General features: G+C 32.0%; 1 protein-coding gene across 1 annotated transcript in view; it reads left to right on the top strand.

Moving 5' to 3' along the window:
• The first annotated feature begins 2,467 nt into the window (after positions 1-2,467).
• The window catches only part of mio (GATOR complex protein mio), a 34,596-nt gene continuing 13,804 nt past the window's right edge, over positions 2,468-23,259 (top strand). The window contains exons 1-16 of the mRNA XM_067288955.1: positions 2,468-2,483; positions 9,727-9,879; positions 11,367-11,422; positions 12,972-13,042; positions 13,138-13,205; positions 17,006-17,085; positions 17,204-17,247; positions 17,372-17,430; positions 17,505-17,691; positions 17,759-17,860; positions 17,926-18,020; positions 18,110-18,151; positions 18,216-18,271; positions 18,348-18,466; positions 19,938-20,056; positions 20,149-20,292. Of these exons, the coding sequence (XP_067145056.1) occupies positions 11,373-11,422; positions 12,972-13,042; positions 13,138-13,205; positions 17,006-17,085; positions 17,204-17,247; positions 17,372-17,430; positions 17,505-17,691; positions 17,759-17,860; positions 17,926-18,020; positions 18,110-18,151; positions 18,216-18,271; positions 18,348-18,466; positions 19,938-20,056; positions 20,149-20,292 (1,236 nt within the window). The 5' untranslated portion in view covers positions 2,468-2,483; positions 9,727-9,879; positions 11,367-11,372. The remainder of the gene's footprint in view (positions 2,484-9,726; positions 9,880-11,366; positions 11,423-12,971; positions 13,043-13,137; positions 13,206-17,005; positions 17,086-17,203; positions 17,248-17,371; positions 17,431-17,504; positions 17,692-17,758; positions 17,861-17,925; positions 18,021-18,109; positions 18,152-18,215; positions 18,272-18,347; positions 18,467-19,937; positions 20,057-20,148; positions 20,293-23,259) is intronic.

Below are 23,259 nucleotides of genomic sequence, written 5' to 3' on the forward strand. Positions count from 1 at the left end.
GTCTTACGTATATTGGACTTGCTGTCTTGTGTTTGGTCCTGAGTGTTTTCGTACCTGCTTCTCATTCTATCTTTATGTTTATGTCTTCTTTGTTTACTCATTGAGCTCTGGAGCTTCGCTCTATGTCAAAGCCAGACAGACTGTTGCAGACAGCCAGGACTTCCGTAGTAAACAGAAGAAGCAGCAGTACCTCAGGTGTTTATAACAATGTAAAGGTCGTAATCTCCTTAAAACGAGTAGATGAATGGAAGTAACATTCTTTTCATTACAAACATATTGAAGGTCAGGTGAGAATGGCTATGATCTTTATCCACATAGGGTTGATATCAGATTGAAAAGACATTGCCCTCATCTGCCAGGAAGACTCTTAGTTTACACTTAGTTGTTTATTTAGTTAGGTTTTTTTTAACTATTTCTGAGCTGTGGCACTAAGAGGGCATTTTTTAGCAAATCCATTATGGGATCAGCCCGGTCCACAATGGGACAACCGGGAGTTAAAGAACTGGGCCTGATATAACCGAACGGACCATTCCCGAAAAATTCTTGAAAACTTTTCGATCCATTCAGATTCGATTCCGGGTTTCTCAGAGTGGTAGGTTGCCACCCTAACTGCTCGGCGACCCGGTAATTGAGGTACCAACCTAACTGCCAGATTGCCGAGTAGTTAAAACTAAAAAATAACTTAAAAATAAGAAATTTTATGATTTTTCTTTTAGAAAAGCATTCATACGTTAAAGAATGCTCAAAAATTCACGTTTTTCGTGCAAATTGTAATATGTAATTCAGGAAAAAGTAATCATTGAAGACATAAATCATGTCAGCAATCATTGTACGAAGATATTTTTAACGAAGTCTTTACTTCAAAAATAATAATAGAAGTAGCTTGAATTTTTCCTTAATTTGTCAGCATAACTTGGTGAAATCCGGGTTCGAATTTGACCTGGCCCCAAAATTTATCGAAGCTAATACTGTCGTGACATTGTTCGTCATTCTTTACCCCATCAAAAGTTGGGCTCACTTCTAATAAACAAAACTGTGGTCGGCCTCGTAGCGTCAATGGCTTCTTTTTTATTATTTCCGCTCTGTAAACAACAAAAATATCTTTTTTCACTCCTACAGGATTTTTTAAAACTCTTTCCTCCCTGTAGACAGTAAAAAAATCTTTTTTCGTGTCTACAGTTGGACAACCGTGTGGCAACGGACGCGACCCGACATATCCGAGACAGACCAACCTTCGAAAAATTCCTGGGATTTGTCAACCTCTCATATTTGATCTACAGTACTCCAGAGCGATAGGATGTAGCTTTGTTGAGTTGATATCTTACTTGAAAGTATTTTCAAGAACAGGCATACGAAAATAAGATCGTTAATACAATTTAACGTATAATCAGTACACCTTACACATAACGAGGCGAAAGATTGAAACAGAAAAGGCTGTACAAGATGTTTAAATCTTTCGTATTTTCGCGTTATACAAACTTATTTGACAAATGTCTTCACGTCATCATACAACGTACCCTTTTTTTTTTTTTTTTTTTTTAACTCTTTCCGCCCTGTGGGCACTAAGAGGGCCTTTTTTAGTAGGCCCATTATGGGTTCGGCCAGGCCCACAATGGGGTGACCGGGTGGTGAGGGACGGGGCTCTGCAACGTAATCCAAAATCTGGTAATCCAAAATCTAAGATTAAGATTTTGTAATCTCAACACGCTTTAACCGCGTAGGCCATTCGACTGGCCGTACTAATGGATCAATCAAGCTCGGATGGCAATGACCAGGTGGCCGGATAGCAATGACCAGGTTCCGACACATTCTAATCACACCACCTATGAAGATTTGCGGATTCCACAGGAATTCGAACCCGGGTCCTTAGAAGCGGCAAACGCATGATATGCCGTTTTGGTCATCGGCCGTCATTTAAATTAATATTTAAAAGCTATATTTATCTTTATAATCTCTTATATATTTATCTTTTAACACAATAACGGTTTAAAATCGAATATTTCCTCGCACAAAATAAAACGCTTTTATTATGTGTAAAATTTATTACTTTTCTATTACTTTTTTCAGATGGCGGTCACAAATGAAAATAGCGATCTCTATGATCACGATAAGTAAATACTCGGTAACACAATTTTTTGTAAACTGTGCGTCTTTTCTCATTAGTATCCTGTTTCTATGGCGACAGTTTCAATTGTTATTGACAAACAGGCATACATAATTTTTAATATATTAATTAATAAATAACTAAGAGAATTAAATTTAATATATAAATTGAAATTTTACTTTTATTATTTTCGGAATTTAAATAGTTAAAAGTATTTGTATTTTTAGACGTTACGAGTTATAAAACATTTTTATTTTTATTTTTTTCCTTTCAATAAACACAAAAACGGAATCTTTTGACAGGTGGCGCAATTCATTTATAATGGAGGGATGTTATTTGAATCAGATACGATGAAATTCTTCTGCTTTTAAATTAAAAGGTAATTTTTCTCCATTGATTGTTACATTTAAGGAAATATTTAGAGAATTTTGAACGGAAATTTATTTCAAACTTTCTCTTAACTCACATTTGTATTTTTTTGTTTAAATTAGTTATTTAAAATCCAGTTACAGAATGAAAGTGAAAGTCCATTCGAGTCACGTGATTTGTGGTGATCCTTTCTTTCATTTTTAATAAATTATATTTTGCCTTTTAAAAATTAAGCATGAATAAATTGAGTTTCAAGTCATGTGATTATAATGAATATATTATTTGCCAAATGAGTTATGAGGATGTCAGCTGATCTGATGTTTACCTTTGATTTATTTTTGATATCATCATGAGGTAATTGTATTTATGTAAGGAAGAGGAATATTGTGATGAAGGGAATATTTAATGTGCTGTAGTGCAGTGATTCTCAAAGTTACTTGATCCGCAGGCCGCTTAAACCGAGTTACGGATGAACCGCCAACAACCCTCGCCCCGTTCGTTTCTTATCCCGTAAATATATCTTAGACGTGTGCCATAATATTTCACCTATCCAGCAAACTAACATAACAGATATGTGCGACTGCAGGGTTGGTACCTCATTGGCACTGTGTCAGGATGACACCACTGTGTCTTTTCGGACAGACTCAGAAACTGAGTTGGCCGCAAATTTTGTTCTCGTGCGAGCGGTCACATATGAGGAGCTTAGGGTTGGAATGGAGACGGAGGGAGAGATCCGGAAGAAGTACACTCCACAAGGTTATTCATTTAACAAATACCCATTTATTTATGAAAGCTATTTACAGGGTGGCTTATCACTACAGTTAATAATGAGTTAAGAGAAATCTTAGCAGTTTGAGAGAGAGTTTACAAAACTTTCGTGCAACGACGAATACCTAGAGTCCGAGTGGGTCCTTGATGACGGATCTTTGCTGAGGTTGAGTTCAGGAGCTAGTATGAAGAGAGTTCAAATGCTTGAGTTGTAGTGTTAATCCAAGTTGTGTTCAGGTACAAATTCAGGTTGGTTTCAGGTACAAATTCAGGTTGGTTTCAGGTACAAATTCAGGTTGGGTTCAGGTACAATTCTGATGTAGGGTTAAGGAGTGACGATGGTGGGACGCACACACTGAAGGGTTCGCAACCGATGACGAAAAAGCCCGATCGTCATCATCCCCTCCTTTTTATACGGGGGGGTCTCTCCTGGGTTTTTCCCATTATTTCACTTGAAGTTTAGTATTTTGGGTCCAATCAACACGTTTCACCCGTTGAGTCAAAGTGACACACTTGATGTGTCATTCCCAACAAGGAACTACATTCGTGGAAAACAGTTTAATTGCCGAGTTAATCAGTAATTTTTCAAAAAAATATATCTTGGTTTGAACAACAAAATATTACAATAATTTAAAATAATTTTTCCTAAAATCTTTCTTTGATAACAAATTTTTCTCCAAACTCGGCTCTCACATATGTGATGTGTGAAAGTGTTGTTTCGTCTGGCTAAAGAGCAAAGATTTTAATTTTAGTAAAATAATCAGGTCAGTCTGCAGACAGTCTGGTGCATGTAGACCATACTTTGACAGCCACTGCTGTAGAGTATCTGTGAAATCCTTTTGTGTCTAGTTAAAAGTATGGCTGGGGACTCGGTGATTCGTAGTTAAAACGGTTAAGGAGTGGATGGTGACAAAAGATTTGCCTATTCCAATTCCTTAGCCGACTCGATATTTTGTAATTATTTTGACTTTATTGGTTGTTGTAGAATATAATGTAGAGAAAGTGCAGTGGTCAGTCAAATTTTGACTCCCCCAGTTTTTTCGATTTTTTGACTTTTGGTATGCCATGACCCCATAATGTAAAGGTAACCCCTTACAAAATTGTTTGTGTCTGTTTTGCATTATATCTTGGGACTGGATAAACCTAAGACGTTGAAACTTGGATATATATATAGGACATTGTAAATTTTTCTACTTTTCTGTCTTTTGAATAAAGTAAAAACCCTGTAGCTACAATTCTCTGATTATCATTAGACCACCGGTGCATTACTAATTATTAAATTAATGTAATGAATTAAATGTCCATGATGAAATGGTGGATTATATATATTCTACTGAGCTGATGTCGGAGTTGCCAATTTGAAAATATTGACTGTACAGTTGAATTCGGCAAAAAGAAATTCCAATTTCTTAGTCCCGGTTAGAAGTTACGTATGGTGGAATCTCATTATGAAAAACTTGAGGCAATCCCAAAAATATTTGTTAAATTGAAAGTTTGTTATAATCAAAAATGTATATATTTAAATTATCTTCAAATAATTTGAATAGCTAAATATGAAGTCCACATACAAAACAAAGATGAATAAACCTATTAATCATTTATTGAAGCATTACACAAAAAACACAACCAAATTATAGATTTAAAAAACTGAAAACAAAGTTTAAATTCTAATAGTACAGAATTTGTAGTTTTGTTTGAGTTGTACACGTGTTAAGTGCTGCATGCTGCATGCTGCAGAAACTTTTCAATGTCATCTAGTCTGATATAGACAATGACATTAAGACTAGAGACAATGTCATCTAGTCTGACTTTAATGCCTCTTTTGCACTGTGAATACACAAATTTTAATTTGTTGAGATTTTTCCAGTGCTTTCTTCAATGTGACTGGCTTATCTTTCCACAGTTTATTTTTTCTTCCTATCTTGACTTGTGCCTCAAACAGAATCAACAATTTCCTGAAATGATTCTGGTGCTGTGATGGCATCATTATAACAATCCACATAATCATCAGAGGATTTATCAGTCACATTTAATGCATTACAGGTTTTTTACCAAAATCCATTTTTGCTTTCCTCCACATATTTTATTTCATCACCACTTACTATTATTATTGGTGATTCACCCTAGTAATGGCAAATAGAATCCTATTTTACATCCCATTGTGCACCAGCTATCATTTCAACAGCTGCCAGATGTTGACTAATTCATTTATTCCTAGCCTGAGCTGCATTAGAATAGTTTTTTCTCTATAAAATAAACTGAAATTTTCTAATTCCTTTATCATAAGCTGGTTTGGGAAGTACAGTTTGGTGGCAAAGATTCCACAGTAATGTTGCCGAGACAAACATTTGTTATATACACAGTACAGTTATCAACCAAAATAAAAATGTTCTTGTTTAAATTAGTGAGTCATTCCAAAAATATTTCTTTTGTCATATGTGTTTTCTGATTGTGGACATAATAACATAGCAAGCTTGAAACATTTTTAAAGCATCATAGATAATTGTACTTCCAAGCACTAAAGGTTTTAGTGTTTTGTTCCTGTGCTGTTGCAACATAACAAAATAGACAGATGTAAGTTTGAATGCTTGTTGCTAACACAAGCTTCTTTTTTAAATGTTGTAGTTTTGTCGGAGAGTAATTAGTAAAATATCCCAGTCTTGAATTTGTCAAAATATCTTAACAATAAACCAAAAAATATTATTTATATATGTTAATCATAAATCTTACACAATGTTAATTTTACACAAAAAACAGCTTTTAATAACGAGCAATTATTTACTGTGACATTGTCACAATGCCAGGCTGCAAGTTTTAATTTATTTAATTTAAAATATATGCTCTCCACCTCAAATTAGTAATGGCTTGCACATTGTACTTTTCCTTTAACAATAGAGTCGTGCCAGTCACCTATTAACCGCTTTCATGGGAAAAGTTTTGAATTGAAATAACATGACTTTTGCTTTGCATTAGAAGTTCATATATAGTTAATCAGAGCCTCCTTCCCATAAGGTTTCCATATCTGATTTTGGATTTTATCTAACTCTGTTCTCAAGATAAAGGAAAGACAACACACCACACCAGGATACAGTTAACAACATACATGGAACCAATAACCAGTGTTAAATAGAAAAAAATAAATAACAAATGCAAACATTTTCCAACTACTTCCAAGTTCTTCAGGCATTATAACAGTTACCAGATGGTACCATTATAACGCCTGAAGTCAATCTGTCTTTTTCCATTATAATGTTATAATGGACAGAGACAGATGGACAACAGTGGGAATTTATAGGTCTACAATTTTTTCAAATTGCAGTCTAATTATGAAACTTTTCACTATCATAAATGCTGTGGATGCTCATAGACATTTGAGTGTCATCCCTATTTTTTCAGGGAAACAGCAGCACCAAAAATTCCTTTGACATTTTTAACATAGATATTATAATTTAAAACAAATAAAAAACATTTTTGGCATATTGGTAGGGAAATCAATTTTTATACTGGCAATGAACATGTTAAAGACATTTTCAGGAGGAAATTTCGAATACTGTTTTTTTGTTTCAGTCCATTTGTGTGCAGTTTCCAGGTTGGCACTTGCTTCTTTTCTGTACACTCACTTCCATACTATTCTATATCTGTTCCTGAACTTGAAAAGCCATCCTAAAAAGATTTTAACGTTTAACACTTCACAAAATACCATACTCTTCTGTTGAACCATTAACTGGAACATTTTGCAATCTTACTTTCTTCAACTAAGTTAAAACAGCAGCATCAATCTTTTCAAAATTCAAATAATCCAAAGGTCTTTCTTTTTTGTTCTGGAGCTGATTGCTGTAATGCCAGTACTTTATTTTTGTTTTTAAGACTTGTAGCCCATGTAGCATTTGTTACGAATTCTTTGTCATACATCAACTTGTCTTCAACTTTGGTAATCTGAACTTTTCTAATGTATATTTTATTTTGGCCTTACTTTGTTGTTGACCAGCCATAACTTGAAATAATGTTGTGTTTATATCAAATATTACACAAGTCCAAGACTGTATCTGTACAATACAAGAAAATGTTATCAAGCTACTACACTGCAGGAGAATTTCTTTTGTGGGCTTGTGCTGCATAATTGATCACCAATGTTTCAATGAAATTTGTTTAATATAATTTGTTGTAGTACTGGAAACTATTATTGTTTTATTTATCACTGAGTTCCGCTATTCTTTGTTATAAATATTGTTAACTTTAGTTAAATGCTTTCATTTTATTTCTGAAATGCAAAAAACAGAACTCTGTGCCAGTTTACTCTGTACATTCAACTACGATAATGAACTTTTTTAAGAGAGAGAGAGGGGGAAAGAAAATTCAATATATCTTTCAATTAAAAACTTTCCTAATGGAAAATGTTAAAAATGTTCTTAGTCAGTCACTCAGGTAATTATCAATAAAATATGAAAATGTTTCAGTTCAGATCTACATGATTTTGGAAGAGATCAGACTAAATAAGGGCTCATCTGTTCAGACACACTAGCTTGGTTCCTATTGGTCATAGGCCCTTTAAAAACTAAATCCAAGCCAGTTTCAGGGTTTATTTTTGTCAGTTCCGTTCCTTTTTAGTCAACTTAGCTACTCTTTAATGAAGAACAAGATAATCCTTCTCTCTTCAGAAACATTCAAAGATATATGTTGCAATGCAGTTCTACAGCTTCAATTACTAGTGCAATATTGTAGTCTCCACTTGTTAATAACATAGTTCTGAATTTGTCAATTTAATTGATGCCTCCAAATCATATTCTATACACTTTGGTTTCTTGTATGAGAGGGGACTAAATGGGACCCAGCAGCATGTCTTTCCCTAGATGTTCCTCCATACCATTACTTTTGAAAAATATGAATTAGACACCCTGCTTTTATGTCATAACTGGTTTATAAAAGCTGTTTTCTATCAGCTGAATGTAATATATACCAAAATGCCAAATTTATACAATAATAGAAAATGATACTAATAATCAGCAGAAATCTACTGTATATAATTTTTTAATTGCTTAGGTATCAAATGACCTATGTGTACGTACGTATGTGTATGTATATGTAGGTATATATATATATATAAATTATTTTGCATGAGTGTGCAGAAATAGATTAAATCAAATAGAAAGATGCAAGACTATTTTTTATTTAAGATGTAAAGTCAGATCACCAAAAGATATAAGGGATAGTTGGAACATTCCACTGTTTCTAAATGTCCCATTACCTTTTTTCTTAATGAGTATTTGCAAGATACTCATTAAGAAAGGAGCAAATGCCAAAGAAAAAAAAATCTAACACTCGTCTTACATAGCAAAGAGAAGTAAATCAATTCGCCAGATATTTAATTTAATGTCACCATTCTGTTTTTTATTATATTAGTAATAAAAGGACAAAAATGAACATTATTTATTTAATTATTTCATTTACTACATTTCTGCATTTTTTAAATAAAATATTTTACAAACTGTGTTTAAAAATATATTTACTGAGTATTATGAATGTATATTTTATAGTATACAGTCTCCATAAGGTATACAAGGTGATTGTAATTAAAGTACCCTATTTCATGCCATCTAGAGAAATATCAGTCCAAATCTGATATGGTAATATCTCAGGACATGCGAAAGATATTTCCTTAAAAGAAGAATTATTACTGAAACTTAACACAGGGTCAATTTTGGCATTGTGAGCCACAATAAAACAAATTAATTTTTGGAAATGTTTGGAAAATTTTGAGCATTAGAAAACATGAAATTTTGGAGTGTCTACAATAAACCGCATTTAAAAAGCGTGGTTTATCAAGGATGTGCTTCAAATTTGACATCCTCAAATGATTGACACTTATCACCTGCAGTGCAATACAAAGAGGATCAGTTACGGTCAACTGTTGAACATGCTGTTTGTAACCTTCAGATTTTACATCTTCAGAACAGAGACCGTATCCCCTGCATCACTAAGGTCTGTATGTAGCACAAGTGTCTTGTACAGATGAAATGTTTATCACTCACAGTACTGAAAGTACCATAGTGGCAAGTTTTAATACTAACTTTTTTATGGGAATGTTTTCTGTGTGTTCCAAGAAGTCACTGTACCAAATTCAGTTGAACTGCTATTTTGGACTGTTAAGTCTCTATAAACTTTGTTAAATAGGGATAACTTAATTATATGGTATTACTTAACACTTGGTATTACTAAATATTTGAGTATATTTAAGCATCCGATGATGATGATGATTTTATTTATGGCACTTCTTAGAAGTAGTAGCCAACAAGATGTTCGAACGCAGAGGGAAGATGAAACTGTGACAGTTACCCTATCAATTAGTATACTTCATATACTTCTCAGTTAATAATTAACATAATTACAGTAATCTTAAATGGTAGAATTCATTTTGGAAGACTGTATATATTTAATGCACAACATAAAATGCTTGCATTGATTCTAATTGTTTGTTTTTCTTTCAGTTTTTGTTTATGTCATCTTTGCATTTCTCTCACTCTTTATGGTGATTCGATGGCTTTTAAACCCATTCTTACTTCGGTGTTGTTTTGACTGGAGATAATTGTCATGCCCAAAACTCAAACATATCACATTCTTTGGCTGTTACGTGCTTAAACGTAAGTTATTTTCAAACATTTTTATAGTCTTAACCCGGCTTGAATGAGATGAGAAATTGTTACACCAGCTACGAGGCGGGTAGGAGATACCTGAAACTTTGATGCCAAATTTTTGATACTATAATTATGTATTAAGTATTTTTTTTACTTGGGATAATAATAATAGTATCCATTCAACAAGATGGGTAAATAAAATACTATGTTTAAGATTGAAAAGTGTTATTTTATTGAAATAACAAAGTGTCTATATTTTCTTTGAAAAAGTACAAGTTTTGGTAGTTTAACATTTTTTTTGTATAAAATTCTAACAAAATTACAACTTCTTTGGTTAATCAACATAACTATAGTATCTTCTAATTATAAAAATAGAAAAAAAAACTAAAAGGTCTTATGAGATCAATTAGCACAGCACCAACATTACACCTACAAATCAGCACAATCTCTGCACATAAAAATCGCATGCTCCATATATATTGGCTTCTCACACTTCAAACAGCAATGTTTTGTTTTCCTATTTTTTTTTTTAGTACAGTCACCACACCTGACATATTTACCAGCCATTTTTTTGGGGGGGGGGAACTGGTGATGAAGGTTCTCCCAGTTGATCAGCAATCCTCTTTCGAGTTTCCCTTGGAAGATGTACATTTTGTTGTCTAATGTAAAGACTATCATTTATCAGATTCACACTGAAATTATGAATGAAGTCTCAGCACTTCATGCATGTTTTGTCACCTATGTTATTTTTTCTATAGATTATGTTACCATTTATGACAGCCATATTGAGTATACTGTAAAAAATCATCATAGGCCATTTGCTGTTGCACTAAACATCATAAGTGGCACTCAGTTTATCTGCGACATCGACACCAGCTTTAGTTGTATTATAATAAGTAATCATCCAAAATACCCTCCTGCTTTGAATTGCTTTCTTCACTTTTCTGAGAAACGTTGTCAATCTCTTCTTCTCTCTTAGAGTCACAGGAACTAGCACTTGAACAGTTTTCTAATAATTCTTGTAGCTGACGTTCATTTTCTTCATAAGACATCTTGAGAAATCTAAGAATACTATAAATAACTGTAACTCATAAACTTACTGTCAACTCAAAAATGTAATACTGACTACGAGGTCGGGTGTGATGTACCCCAGCCACCTTTGCGCATGTGTATCTCCCACTGACGCCAGTGCGACACTAAACTCAACACTGCACCTCGCCCCACTCTCTTACCTCCAGCTACTGTGATGATGGGATTTGCATGGCAACAATAACATTAAATAATCTGTGTTTAAAAATTTCTTGGATATGACATACCCGACCTCACTCACGCCGAGTTAATACATATATTGTTGATTATTTTATTAATTTAAATACATAAATTCTATTTTTAAAATATATTTAATAGATTTTTTTATTGTAATTTGTAATATTTTATTAATTTTATAAATGCAAATCCATTATTAAAGTAATTTTACTTTTACTTTTTTTAAGATAATCATGAGCAGTTTAAAATTGGATGTTTTGTGGTCTCCAAATCAAGAAGACAGGTAATATATATATATATATATTTAATATAATAAACTAGAGAAAATTACAGTAGAGCGTCGATAAGTGGAACCAATTGGGGACTGGGGTCCTTCCAGTTAATGATTTGTTCCAGTTTCCGACTTTGTACGAAAAAATACATTAACCTGTCCGATGTTGAAATTTTTCTCCGTTGCGTGTCGCTTCGTGTTGAATTTTCATCGATTTTAAGCCTAACGAAAATTTTTATAATAATCGAGGCTATTGTATCGTTAAAAATTATTTTTGCATTTTGTACAAACAAAATAAATATATTAAAGAATATAAAAAAACATGAAAATTATACTTTAGAAGTAAATTTAGTATCAAAAACATTCGATTCAGCACGACACAGTCCGACTGAAAATCGTTCCACTTTCCGGGCATTCCACTTATCAACGCTCTACTGTAATTTTCTTGTGTTATAATGTTGTAACTATAGGCTAAATCAGAATTCTGAACTAATAGTTTCAGATAAGCACAACATTAAATTGCAGAAAATTAATTCTTAAAATTCATAGATTTGGAATTACTTTATAGCATTCATCCACCAGCATTGAATGCTATATTCTGCCAATTTTAATAGTTTCTATGAATAATTGGTTGGAATGAAAATACTGTACTAAAATATTTAGAAGTCTGAATATTAGATTGAGATTAAATATTTTTTGAAACATTTTGGGTAAAATTGCAGCTCAGACCTAAATAGAGCTGTAGACCACACCCCTAGGAATAAAAAAAGCCAAAGGAACCAATGGTCTACATATGACCCTTTGTAAGATATGGCCTCCTGAAATCAGCGTGTAAACACACAATGGGCTTAACAGAATGTCAGCCTGATTTCAATTCTGCCAAGGAAGTGGTGCAATGGCATTTTTCATTTTATGGGCTTTTAACCCTCTCTAGTAAACTGAAAATCAGTTGATTTTTAGCCTTGTTTTGAGAAAGTTTTGAATTATTTCACTTTTAAATATTGTCCCATTTTTGAAGATTTCAAAATTCCAGATAGGTCTATTTTGGGGAGGCTCTATCTTGCAAAGGTTGATATGTAGATTATCAGTTCCTTTTGACTTCTTTTCATTCCTATGGGTATGATCTGCAACTCTGATATGGTCTCAACTTGCCTCATTTAGAGCTGCAATTTTAGCAGATTTTGCCTCATTGTCAGATCACAATAGTTCTAATTTGAACAAAGAGCAAATTCAAAATATTCTGTAGGCATTACTTAAACATTCGGACTACAACAGAACATGTCCTATAGATTAACCTAATCCTGAATATAGTCATAGGTACTATCTTATCAGCATACAGTAATTTAAAAACGGCAACTATTCTTCCTTTGTTAATATTTCAAAAGCCATTTGATTGATAGATGTTTGGGCAATACGACCCCAATCAAAACAGTCAGTTAAAATAATAATGATAAAATATTTAAGAATATGAATATTTAATTTTGGTTAAATATTCAAATTCCATTGAACTATTGGAAATTATAATTAATTTTATAAAAGTTAACTCTGTTCTATTTGTTAGGTTTATCACATTTGGGACAGATCTTAGATTATATCAAGTCATATCTAAAGATGGAAATCAGAAACCTTCAGGTAATAATTAATAGCAACTATTATTTAAAATAAAAAAAATTGTGAACAATACAATTTGTTTAGAAGCTTCTTAATATATAATAAAATTTTTTCAGCTATTAACATATCTGAAAAGACTATGGCAGTTTTATTATCCGTCAATTCGGACAACCAGTACATGAAGGTAAGCATACTGATTAATAATAACAGCTGAAATATTGATTTATGTGTTATTTGATTTAGTTACATACTTTTTGTAACACATTTAATTTTAATGTGACGTTAAGCATTGCTTAGATGGCAACAATGGAAAATTGACTATGTTTGAACTGAATTATCGAATACAAAAATTTTAGGATGTAATATTTATTTGCATTTATTCATCTGCTTTCGTTTATTTTAACAAATTTTCTTATGTGCTAGTATAACAAAAGGCCTTTCTGTGTAGAGAAATTTATGCTTATATTAACCCATTCTTGTATAAATTCATTGGATCATGAGGGTTTGATCTAACTAATGTTGAAAATACTTATATTGTTTGCTAATCTGTCTGATGAAGTTGGCCAGTGATGAAATCCTGATTTACTGAACTTTATTTTTTGTATTAACTGAAGAAAGCATGTCATGAAATGCGAAACATAAGTAGAGAGAGAAACAAAAAGAGGGTTGTAATCAGTGGTGATATTCGAAATAGTTCAAAGGGTTCGCTAGCAGAAAATTTTTCCCTGACAATCACTGACAAACGAAATGGAAGTTTTGGCTAGAAATACATACAATACCTTTTCTTGTGATATATCTAATAATCAGTGGGTATTTGGAACATAACGAGACCAGGTAACAATAGTATATTAGTGCTGTTGACCTTTTTTTTTTTTTTTTTTTCTTTTCTTTTCTTTTCTTTGGCAGAGAGATTTTTCACACTGAATAGGGGATGCTGAGATAATAGACAGATGTCATCATCTCTCGAAATACAATATCCTTTTTATTTCGCTGTCCATAGCCCGACACGCTTCCACGGCCATCTTGTATTATCTCACACGCGTGGGATTGTGGGATCTTTCTTATGACTGGATCTAGTTTCAAGAACTCTCTTGAATCGATCGCAATTAAACCTCATTTCGGTCGAGATTGAAACGGTCGAGAGAGATCACACCAAGACATAGTCCCTAACCACACATATCTATATTGGTCACAATCTAGATTGAAATGCTTGGTGCAAACAGGGTATAAGGCTCTAGTTTAGTAGTATTACAGAGTATAATACATATATTTTAATATATTTTTTAAAAAAAACAAAACCACTGAGAAATGTTCCGTGTGTTTAACAAGGTTTGGGAAACTGAAAATTTTAACAATGGGTTCAGCCGAACCTGTGCGAACCCGCTGAATATCACCACTGGCTGTAATATATTTAAATATATTCCAAGGAATGTATATGAATATATTTAATCTAATCTTCTGAACTAAACATGTATTTGGTCAAGTTCTAAAATTGGCTAATGTGAAGAAATTATTGTCACAGAAACTCTCTTTGACCTCTGATATTTAGAATGAATATAAATAAATATATATATATATATATATACACAGTAAGATCCCGCTTAATGCGGGGGCTGCATTCCCAGACAACAAATCGCTAAGCAAAACAGTGTTTTAAATGAGACCATTTTAACATAGAGTAAATAGGGATAGGGGAACACGCGACCAAAAAATAAGCAATTTTACTATAATTTTAAGTTATTTGTATATAAATTTTTGCATAATAATATATGTTAAATAACACATAAACATATGCGCACAGAAATGTAAAGTTAATTTTTTGTGAAGAAGGTCCTGGCTCTTCTGAAATTCTTGTTTTTTTGCGATGAAGTCCTGTATTTCATTGGCACTTTCTTTTTCTTTCCGGTCGGTAAGCAAACGTTGGTAGCAGAGGATCACATCCAAAATATCTCGTTTTGCTTTGGCACTCCTATCAAAATCTGGATCATTCACTAAAATTTGATCGATTTCGGTTATTGTTACCAAACTTTTCCTAAGGAAATCTGTGGCAAGTTCTTTGGGTTCTTTGTCTTCAGAATCTCTATTTTCCAGTTCTACATGAATTCTTTGTTCTACCAGTTCTTGAAGTTGTTGGTAAGGCTCTTACCAGAAACCTGCAGTAACTCCCCAATATCCTGCTCGTCTACATCTCCTGTATCGATTAAGTTGAGAATTTTGTCAACCTAACAATACAGTGATAGACTCTTCTCAATGAGAATTCTTGGATACCTTCAGCCATAACTTCTTCCACACTCTGTTCATGCATTTATCAGTTAATTCTTGCCAAGAGAAGTTGGTATTTCCTATGGCATCCATGATATATTTTTTCCAAAATTGAACAAAACAAACATAGATTTAAGGGAAGTACAGTGCTATGGTGAATTGCCACCTTTTGCTGATTGGTTCATGTTTGGGAATAATTGTATTATATATGAATCAATGAAACACCATGTTAATTTGAATCAGCATTTTTTAGGCATCAAGCAGACTGCGTTATATTGAATCAGCGTTAAGCGGGATCTTACTGTATAGCCTATATATTGCGTAGTAAGTTCTTATATATGCATGTAACTGACAAATGCAGAAAGCTAAAGAGACTATGTAATACAAGATGGGAATGCTTGCAACACTGTTAGCACTCCTATTTTGAAAACGGTGCACGGTACGGAAAAAATTTGATTACAGAGTTCAGAGCACAACAAATTTAGTACAAAAGGTACATCCTGCATTTACAAATAGCATGAAATGCTAATGCACACATCAAGAACAGTCAGTAAAATGTGCATTTTTCACGTGTTCATTCATGTGTTCTCATTCATTTCCTGTCTGTTTATTTATACCATGTATAGTTCTCATTTTCTTCTGTCTTTGTGCTGCATTCATTACTGTGTGTTGTTCATACATGTTAGTGTATGAGAACTTTACTATGCACTTTTCATATAAATTGTTACTTTAATCTTTTCTTTTTAATTTGTTCTGGTAAACTTTGATGCATGCCAGTTTGACAAAACGGCAGTTTTAGCAAGAGTAGTAGATTGTTTCTTGATGACGATATATCTTCAGTTATATTTGCTGTTTCTTACTCTTTTTACAAAATAATCTGTTTGTGTTTTGGATATTGTTTTTCATTTCACATACAGTGGAACCTCGCTTAACGAGCATAATTCATTCCAGAATGTTACTCATGAAGCAAAACACTCTTTAAGCAAAACAATTTTTCCCATATAAATTAATGCAAAATATGATAATGTGTTCCATGCCAAAAAAAAATACTCAAATATTTTATGTATAATGTTTATTCAAAGAAAAGTATACAATATACATTGTTAAGGTGCATGAATCATCATCATCTTTTCTTCTAGCATGGAATGAACCAACCTGGAATGCCTATTCGATTTGCAGAAAACAAAAAAAATCAAAATACAGTCATTTCTAATATTTAATTATAGCCTTTACATAGTCCAAGAATTTGGCATATTGTTTGTCATGTTTATTATATAACAGGCAATGGTTGTTGATGTTTATATATATGTGTGAACACAAGTTTGAAAAAATGTTTGATCATAAGCAACACTAAGAGGCTAGCAGAATGAGTGCTAAAGACAGACTGATGTAGCATGCGCACAATCTGGGACTTCCCCTCTCTTCATCACTCGTTAAGCAAATCATTTTTTTACAATTTGCTTTACTCGTTATGCGAATTACTCATTATGAGAGATGCTTGTTAAGTGAGGTTCCACGAGGTTTCTAAAGATGTGTGTAGAAGATCCAATTTCAAAAACAAAATTATTGCTACTTTTTATCATAACGTACATATATTCAAAAAGGACAATACGTATAAAATGTTTAATCAGAAATAATTTTTAATAAAACAAGAACATGCATATGATCAAAGTTTTTGTTTTTAGTAGAAATTTAATTTTAACATAAATAAATTATCTTTAGTGTGTTTCTTGGTATCCGAAACCCGATTTCTGTAATCTTCTGGCCGTCGGCTTAGAAAATGGAAAAGCGGTTCTCACTAGGTTTGTTCTAGTTGCTGTTTTTATTATTATATTTCATCAGATAACACTAGATATTTTAAACTAGCTAAATTTGTACTAAACTTATTAATAATGACTGTTTATTTCCTTGGAATTCTAGCTTTAATGGTGTTAATTTGGGAGATCATTTATCACGAGAATTTGGTAAGAACAAATACTAATGAGCAAATGTCTTTATTATTGCATAAAATAATAAGTGAATGATATTTTTGCTTTATCAATATTGAAAATATATTTGCAGTTTTATCTTAAAATTAATTTATTTTAGTTCCAAGACACACTAGACCTTGTAATAGCATAGCTTGGAATCCAGTGGAATGTAATTTGGTAAGGGAGAATAAGCTCTTAATTTTATTTTAGACATTTTGACGATAATTTAAACAATAAGTATATTGTTACAGTTGGCAGCTGGTTTAGAAAAATATCGAACCGATTATGCCATAATTGTCTGGGACATTACCAAATCGCCATCTTTTCAGATCTCTGTTTCTGGCGATGGGTTTTATTTTCCAGAAAAAAGGCAGGCTTTCGGAAACATGATGCATGATCATGCCTTCCAGCCTGGTTCTAGAGCCGTGGTAGAATTAGGTATTTAAATAAATTTATTGTTCTCATTAATTATTTATATATAATCTTGATTTATTTTAAATTCAAGGACTATCCGAAACAACAAATTCTCTACAATGGTTCGGTAATCAACCTAAGACCTTAGTATGTGGCATGAATAATAAATTTTTGAAAATATTTGATCTCAGAGGTATGTGTTTATATATTAATTTTAGCTTACAAAATTTTCAATTATAAATTGAAATTTCATTTCAGATACATCAAAACATCATAATGTCACCACGACAAAAGCAGTGTACGGAGTTTGCGTGGATCCTTTTTTTGAACATAGATTAGCCTCTTTTGTAGAAGTAATTTTATCATCTTTAGTTTACATTTCTTTAAATTAATATAATGATAATTTTGAAAATGATGGATAATTCTAAAAAATCTTTTCTAGAACCAAGTGGTTTTATGGGATGTAAGAAATTTTGAAAAACCAGTATCCTTAATATGTATAAGAAAAGAATATAAAGTTTAAATTATAATTCCTTAATTATTTTTATGTTATAACTCTTCAAGAGGTGAGGCATATTGCAAAAGTAGCTTGGTGTCCTACAAGGTAAAGAATTTTTCTTATACCATTTCAATATTTTTTGAGCAAATTTATTAATTCAAATTTTTGGGCAATACATTAGGAACAGCACACTTTCATCTCTTGCCAGAGAGAGTTCCTTTATAAAAATGTATAATATACAACAAGTTTCTATTGGCAGCGACGAGATAGAACCTACAATCGTGGAACATTCTGTGAATCGTAAGTTTGTGACATTAAGCAAATACTAGCAAATGCAAGTATAAAAATTATAATTCTATTGAATATTTTTAATAAACAATGCTTTTAAAATGTTTTTATTTACATATGACAAAATACACAGTAAACTTTCAATTTAACAGACTAATTGACGGAATGGAACATTCACCATTGCCATAAGTCCATTAAACTGAACGTAACTTAAAACAGATTAATTATGAAGTTATAATGTGCATAAAATAATTTATACGCATTGATTCATTAACTTGTTGACTCAACCTCTTTTAATCTGCCATAATGATGAATAAAGAAAAGGTTCTTTAGTTATATGCTTTGGGGCATTTTTAAGTTAACTCACATTAATCTAAAGAATAAGCTGCAATTGTTGCACAAGTTACTTCTATTCTGCAGATGGCTAATGGCCAGTTAGCTGACAAAATTTTTTATGCACAGTTGTGTTACCAAGAGCAATGGTAAACAAGATGGAGAAACAAAAATGAGTAAATAAAAAATGGGACTGATTGGAATGCAAACAAAAAAATACTGTGTATTAGTACATTTGATAGATGCTACAATATTTTAATTTATGTGCTTTATAATAAGAAATAATTGTTATATAAAGTAGATTAATTTAGCTTTGAAAATTAGCATAAAAATCAAGATTGACTTTAAATTTATATTTATAAGGCAGATATTTTTTAAAATGTCAGATATATTAGGATAAACTTTATTTCAATAGATTATACACGTAATCAAAACTGATCAGACATCTTGTTTCTTCATTAACCTACAGAATATAGTTTAGACATCCAAAAATGGCTGGTGCTTTAATCTTTTAGGTAAACAATTATGCAGAATGTTGAAGATAACGCTATAGATTAAAGCACATTTAATGTTGAGATTAAAGCCAGCTTGGGGCAAAAGTTTTTAGTTCATTAAAATAGGGTCTGTTAACTTGAGGGCCTGCTGTAAATTTATTAACAATTGTTATGATAATTATTTAAAATCTTGGTTTTATTAACAAATCTAGAAATGATTCAGTCTTTTTGATAAATTAATTAAACTGTTTAAAACAAAACTATTTTTAGAGTAGTATTTAATAGTACAAACAATTGTAGGATATGAAGTATAGAAAAATAGAATCATCACTGACTTTCCCTTCAAATCAAAAAAGAATGCATGTTTGTTGTGAATAATACACAAAGTGTTGCCCATTAAACTATTTTAGCATCATTTTTTATTCTTACATATTAGGAATTGGTTTTAAGTTTCTCTTTATGCAGTCAGTTTTGTGGTAAAAACCATGTACAACTTGACTACAAATAAAGTTTTTCCTAGGGAAAAAACAGCTATAAATCCTGTACTGAATGAAGCACTGTTTACAATTGCAGTGATGCACATTTTCAAAATATATTATGATAATTATAAGATTATGAAATATTAGAAACATTAGAATTTATTGTAAATGTTTCAGCTTTTGGACAGCATTCGTTATCATCATTTGCCTGGCATCCTGAACAAGAAAACAGAATGCTGACTATCACACACTCTGGTCATGTCGGCGACTGCACAGTTTTTGATCGCATTACACTAGTGAGCTCAATTAGAAATTCCACAATTATACGCTTCTAATTTTTCAAACTACATTTTACATTTTTGTAAATAGTTAAAATATTTGTTTCCAGAATTGGTCACCAACTTCAGAAATAGTTTGGACTCAGGGAAGAAGACTATTGCAGTGTGTTGATTCTAGAGATAAATTTTATGATTGTCTTAACGACCTTTCGATCAAAATGAGGCAAAGAGCTATTTTAGATTATGGATTAAAGGTAATTTCATTTATTTATAACCATGTTAACATGTAGAAAAATAAAAGCATTCTTTTTAATATAAAGTTAATACTTTAAGATAATTAGATTTAACAGAGACATTCTTCTTCATAAAATATCATATTTAGCTTCAGACTCCTAGACTTAAATTCTGACTTTCCAGTAAACTTTTAATATTTTAGTATTATAAACCGACAAGTAGAGGACTTTTATTATGTTAGGCAAGCCTCAGAGTTGCTCACTTTTCTCACTTTTTTGGTCATTTTCACATGCCTAATTAAGATGTGGGACAAATCAAAAATAATTTTAAAGCCAAACGATCTGCCGAATTATCAGACTATTGGAATAGAATTCTCTGGAAGAAAATATGCGGCTCTGAGCGGGACTCAAAATCGCAACTGCCGCTCGGTGTTGTTAGGTTATAGGAAACAAAAATTTATTTCACGTATGTAAAAAAATCCTTTATGCACTTAAAAAATCCCTCTCATTACAAATTCAGAAGCCAGTGTTGAGTAAAGTTATGTACTCATGCCATATTTTCATTATTAACCAAAATCTAGTTCTTCAGAGTTGCATTTCCTTCTACAGAGTTTAAAAGTGAGTATTCTAAGCATCCCTGTGTTTTTAGCTGTTTTCTAAGAAAATCGCTAAAATCTTTTTTCAGGGGAAAACACACTATGCGGAGGGATTAATCTCTCAAGCTGAAAATGCTGCTGCTGCTTGTAAATTCAAAATATATAATTTTTAAAATTAACACGAGATAATAGCATAACCTCCTGCCACTAGACAAATTATTTTGTTTCTGACCATTTAGTTATCCTTGTTATAGCCCAATAATTTGGCAGATTGGTTAGTTTTAATTAACAATCAGGTTATGGAGCTGTCGTTTACAAAAATATTTTTTTACTTGATTTATCTTTAAATAATTTCATAAACTTGAGTTTAATAAAATTATTTTAATGATTTCATAGCATATTGTTAACGTTAAATCACATCTATATCTTCCCATAAATGTATGTTTAAATTGACTACAAGTATAATTATTCCATGTAGTAAGTATTATTTTCATAAATGTGTGATTACTTTACTTGTGAAATATCCATTTTTTAATCTTTTCTCTAATGCTAATTATAATTGTGCATTAATTGAGAGACTAAAAAAGTAAACAAAAATGTAAATTCATATTTACATATAAAATTACAAAATAAATTAAAAGATTCAAATTGTTGTAAAAAGTACAACACGTGATTGCTTGTGAGAAAAATTTCACAGGCTTCCCAAAAGGTTAACAATGTTTTAACAATGTTGTTTTTATTCATCTGCAGGAAAAAGATCCTTTTTATTTATGAAATCATTAATAAAATATTATTTTACTTATATTATTGAAATATTTTATTTCAGATTTATTATTTTATTTTGAAATCAATATTTACACATCTTGAAGGATTAAAAAATAAACAGCTTCTGATAACGATAAATATCCCAGTACCTGTATAGCCAAATTAGTGAAATCAGTATTCCCATGAGAGAGAGGGTCAATTTCATGCCAGGCACTTTCTCCTGATAGAGCATCAGTGTTGGAAAGAATGCTTAATTCACTTTTGATTGTTAAGGAGGGACTAAACATGTATGACCAAAGCCCCAGCTTGTACCCATTACAAAAGACTACTGAAATTAGCTCCCTTGGTGCATAGAAATTATCAAGAATAATTGGAAAATGAAAAGAAGTTAAAAGAATAAGAGAAACAGAAAAAAAGAGCACCGAAACATTTTGAAGAACAACAAAAGAAAGCTGTTCGTAACATGAAGATTATGGAACTGCAGCTGAGTTTAAACCAGAAAAAATGTAGAAGAAAATGAAATACATGCGACAGGCCAAGTTTTGTTAGAAGCAGCAAACAAAAAAAAACTGGAGAAGGCTATTAACAGCAAGAACATGAATGAAGTACGAGCAGCATGTGTGATGCTTATTAGTGTTAAGCCTGGTACTCACATGTGGTAACGGACGATGGAAACCGTCGATGGAAATGGTTGCCGTTCTGTCGTCTTTCCGTGTTGCGTGTATTCACATGCGGAAATTACCCTACAATTGAAATGCGCCATCTGCCAGCTATAAATATAAACAAGCTACTACAGTAGGTAGGCCATGTGCCAGTAGTCAAAAATGACATCTACCGAGATTGCTTTGTTATATCAATTAAACTTTTTAAGTTTGCCTTTGATCTTATCACAATAAAAAAAAAAAAAAACCTCAAAAATGAATAATTTGGATAGGAAAAATATTCTAAATCGTCGAAAGTTAGCTTTTGTCACCAAATTTCAATTACACCATTCCCAAAACTTTACACAATAAGTACATCTATTTGACATTAATATTTAAATCAGATAGTAATATAGCGTATAAATGAAATGTATTAGTGTACAAATAAAGCTTTTTAGCTTGCCAACCACCATAGTTCGAATGCAATCGTCCCACGCGATCTTTATGACGAAATTGCTAAATAGCCTTTCTATTGGTCTAATTTTTGCCGTTCCACTTTCCGCGACGGCAAAAGTTGAAAATTTTCAACTTTGTATTCCGTCAGCTTTGACGGCAAAAGTGACGTCATTTTGCCGTTCCGTCGTCCGTTCCCACATGTGAGTACCAGGCTTTAAGTGATCAAAAGCAAGAGGAAGCGAAAAAGAAGGAAGCTGAAAACATCCAGAATAATCTTAATAAAAGAACATCATCTTTCATGACTGATTATTTACAGAAGCCAAAGACTTTTCAAGTATTCATGGTTTACTGGAAATACAGTAGCCACTCATTATCGGGAGACAGAAAAAAAACATGATATAACTGAGTAATAAAAATTCTGGGCTTTTACTAAACAGATTATACATGCTATGGAATCTCTTCTTTCATCATTAAGTGTTTCTTATATAAAGTAAGCTTAGTTTTTCAATCCTGAATTTTATTTGTGGTTA

Source organism: Centruroides vittatus, unplaced genomic scaffold (assembly GCF_030686945.1).
Source record: "Centruroides vittatus isolate TY-2023 unplaced genomic scaffold, ASM3068694v2 scaffold_944, whole genome shotgun sequence".
Taxonomy (NCBI): Eukaryota; Metazoa; Arthropoda; class Arachnida; order Scorpiones; family Buthidae; genus Centruroides; species Centruroides vittatus.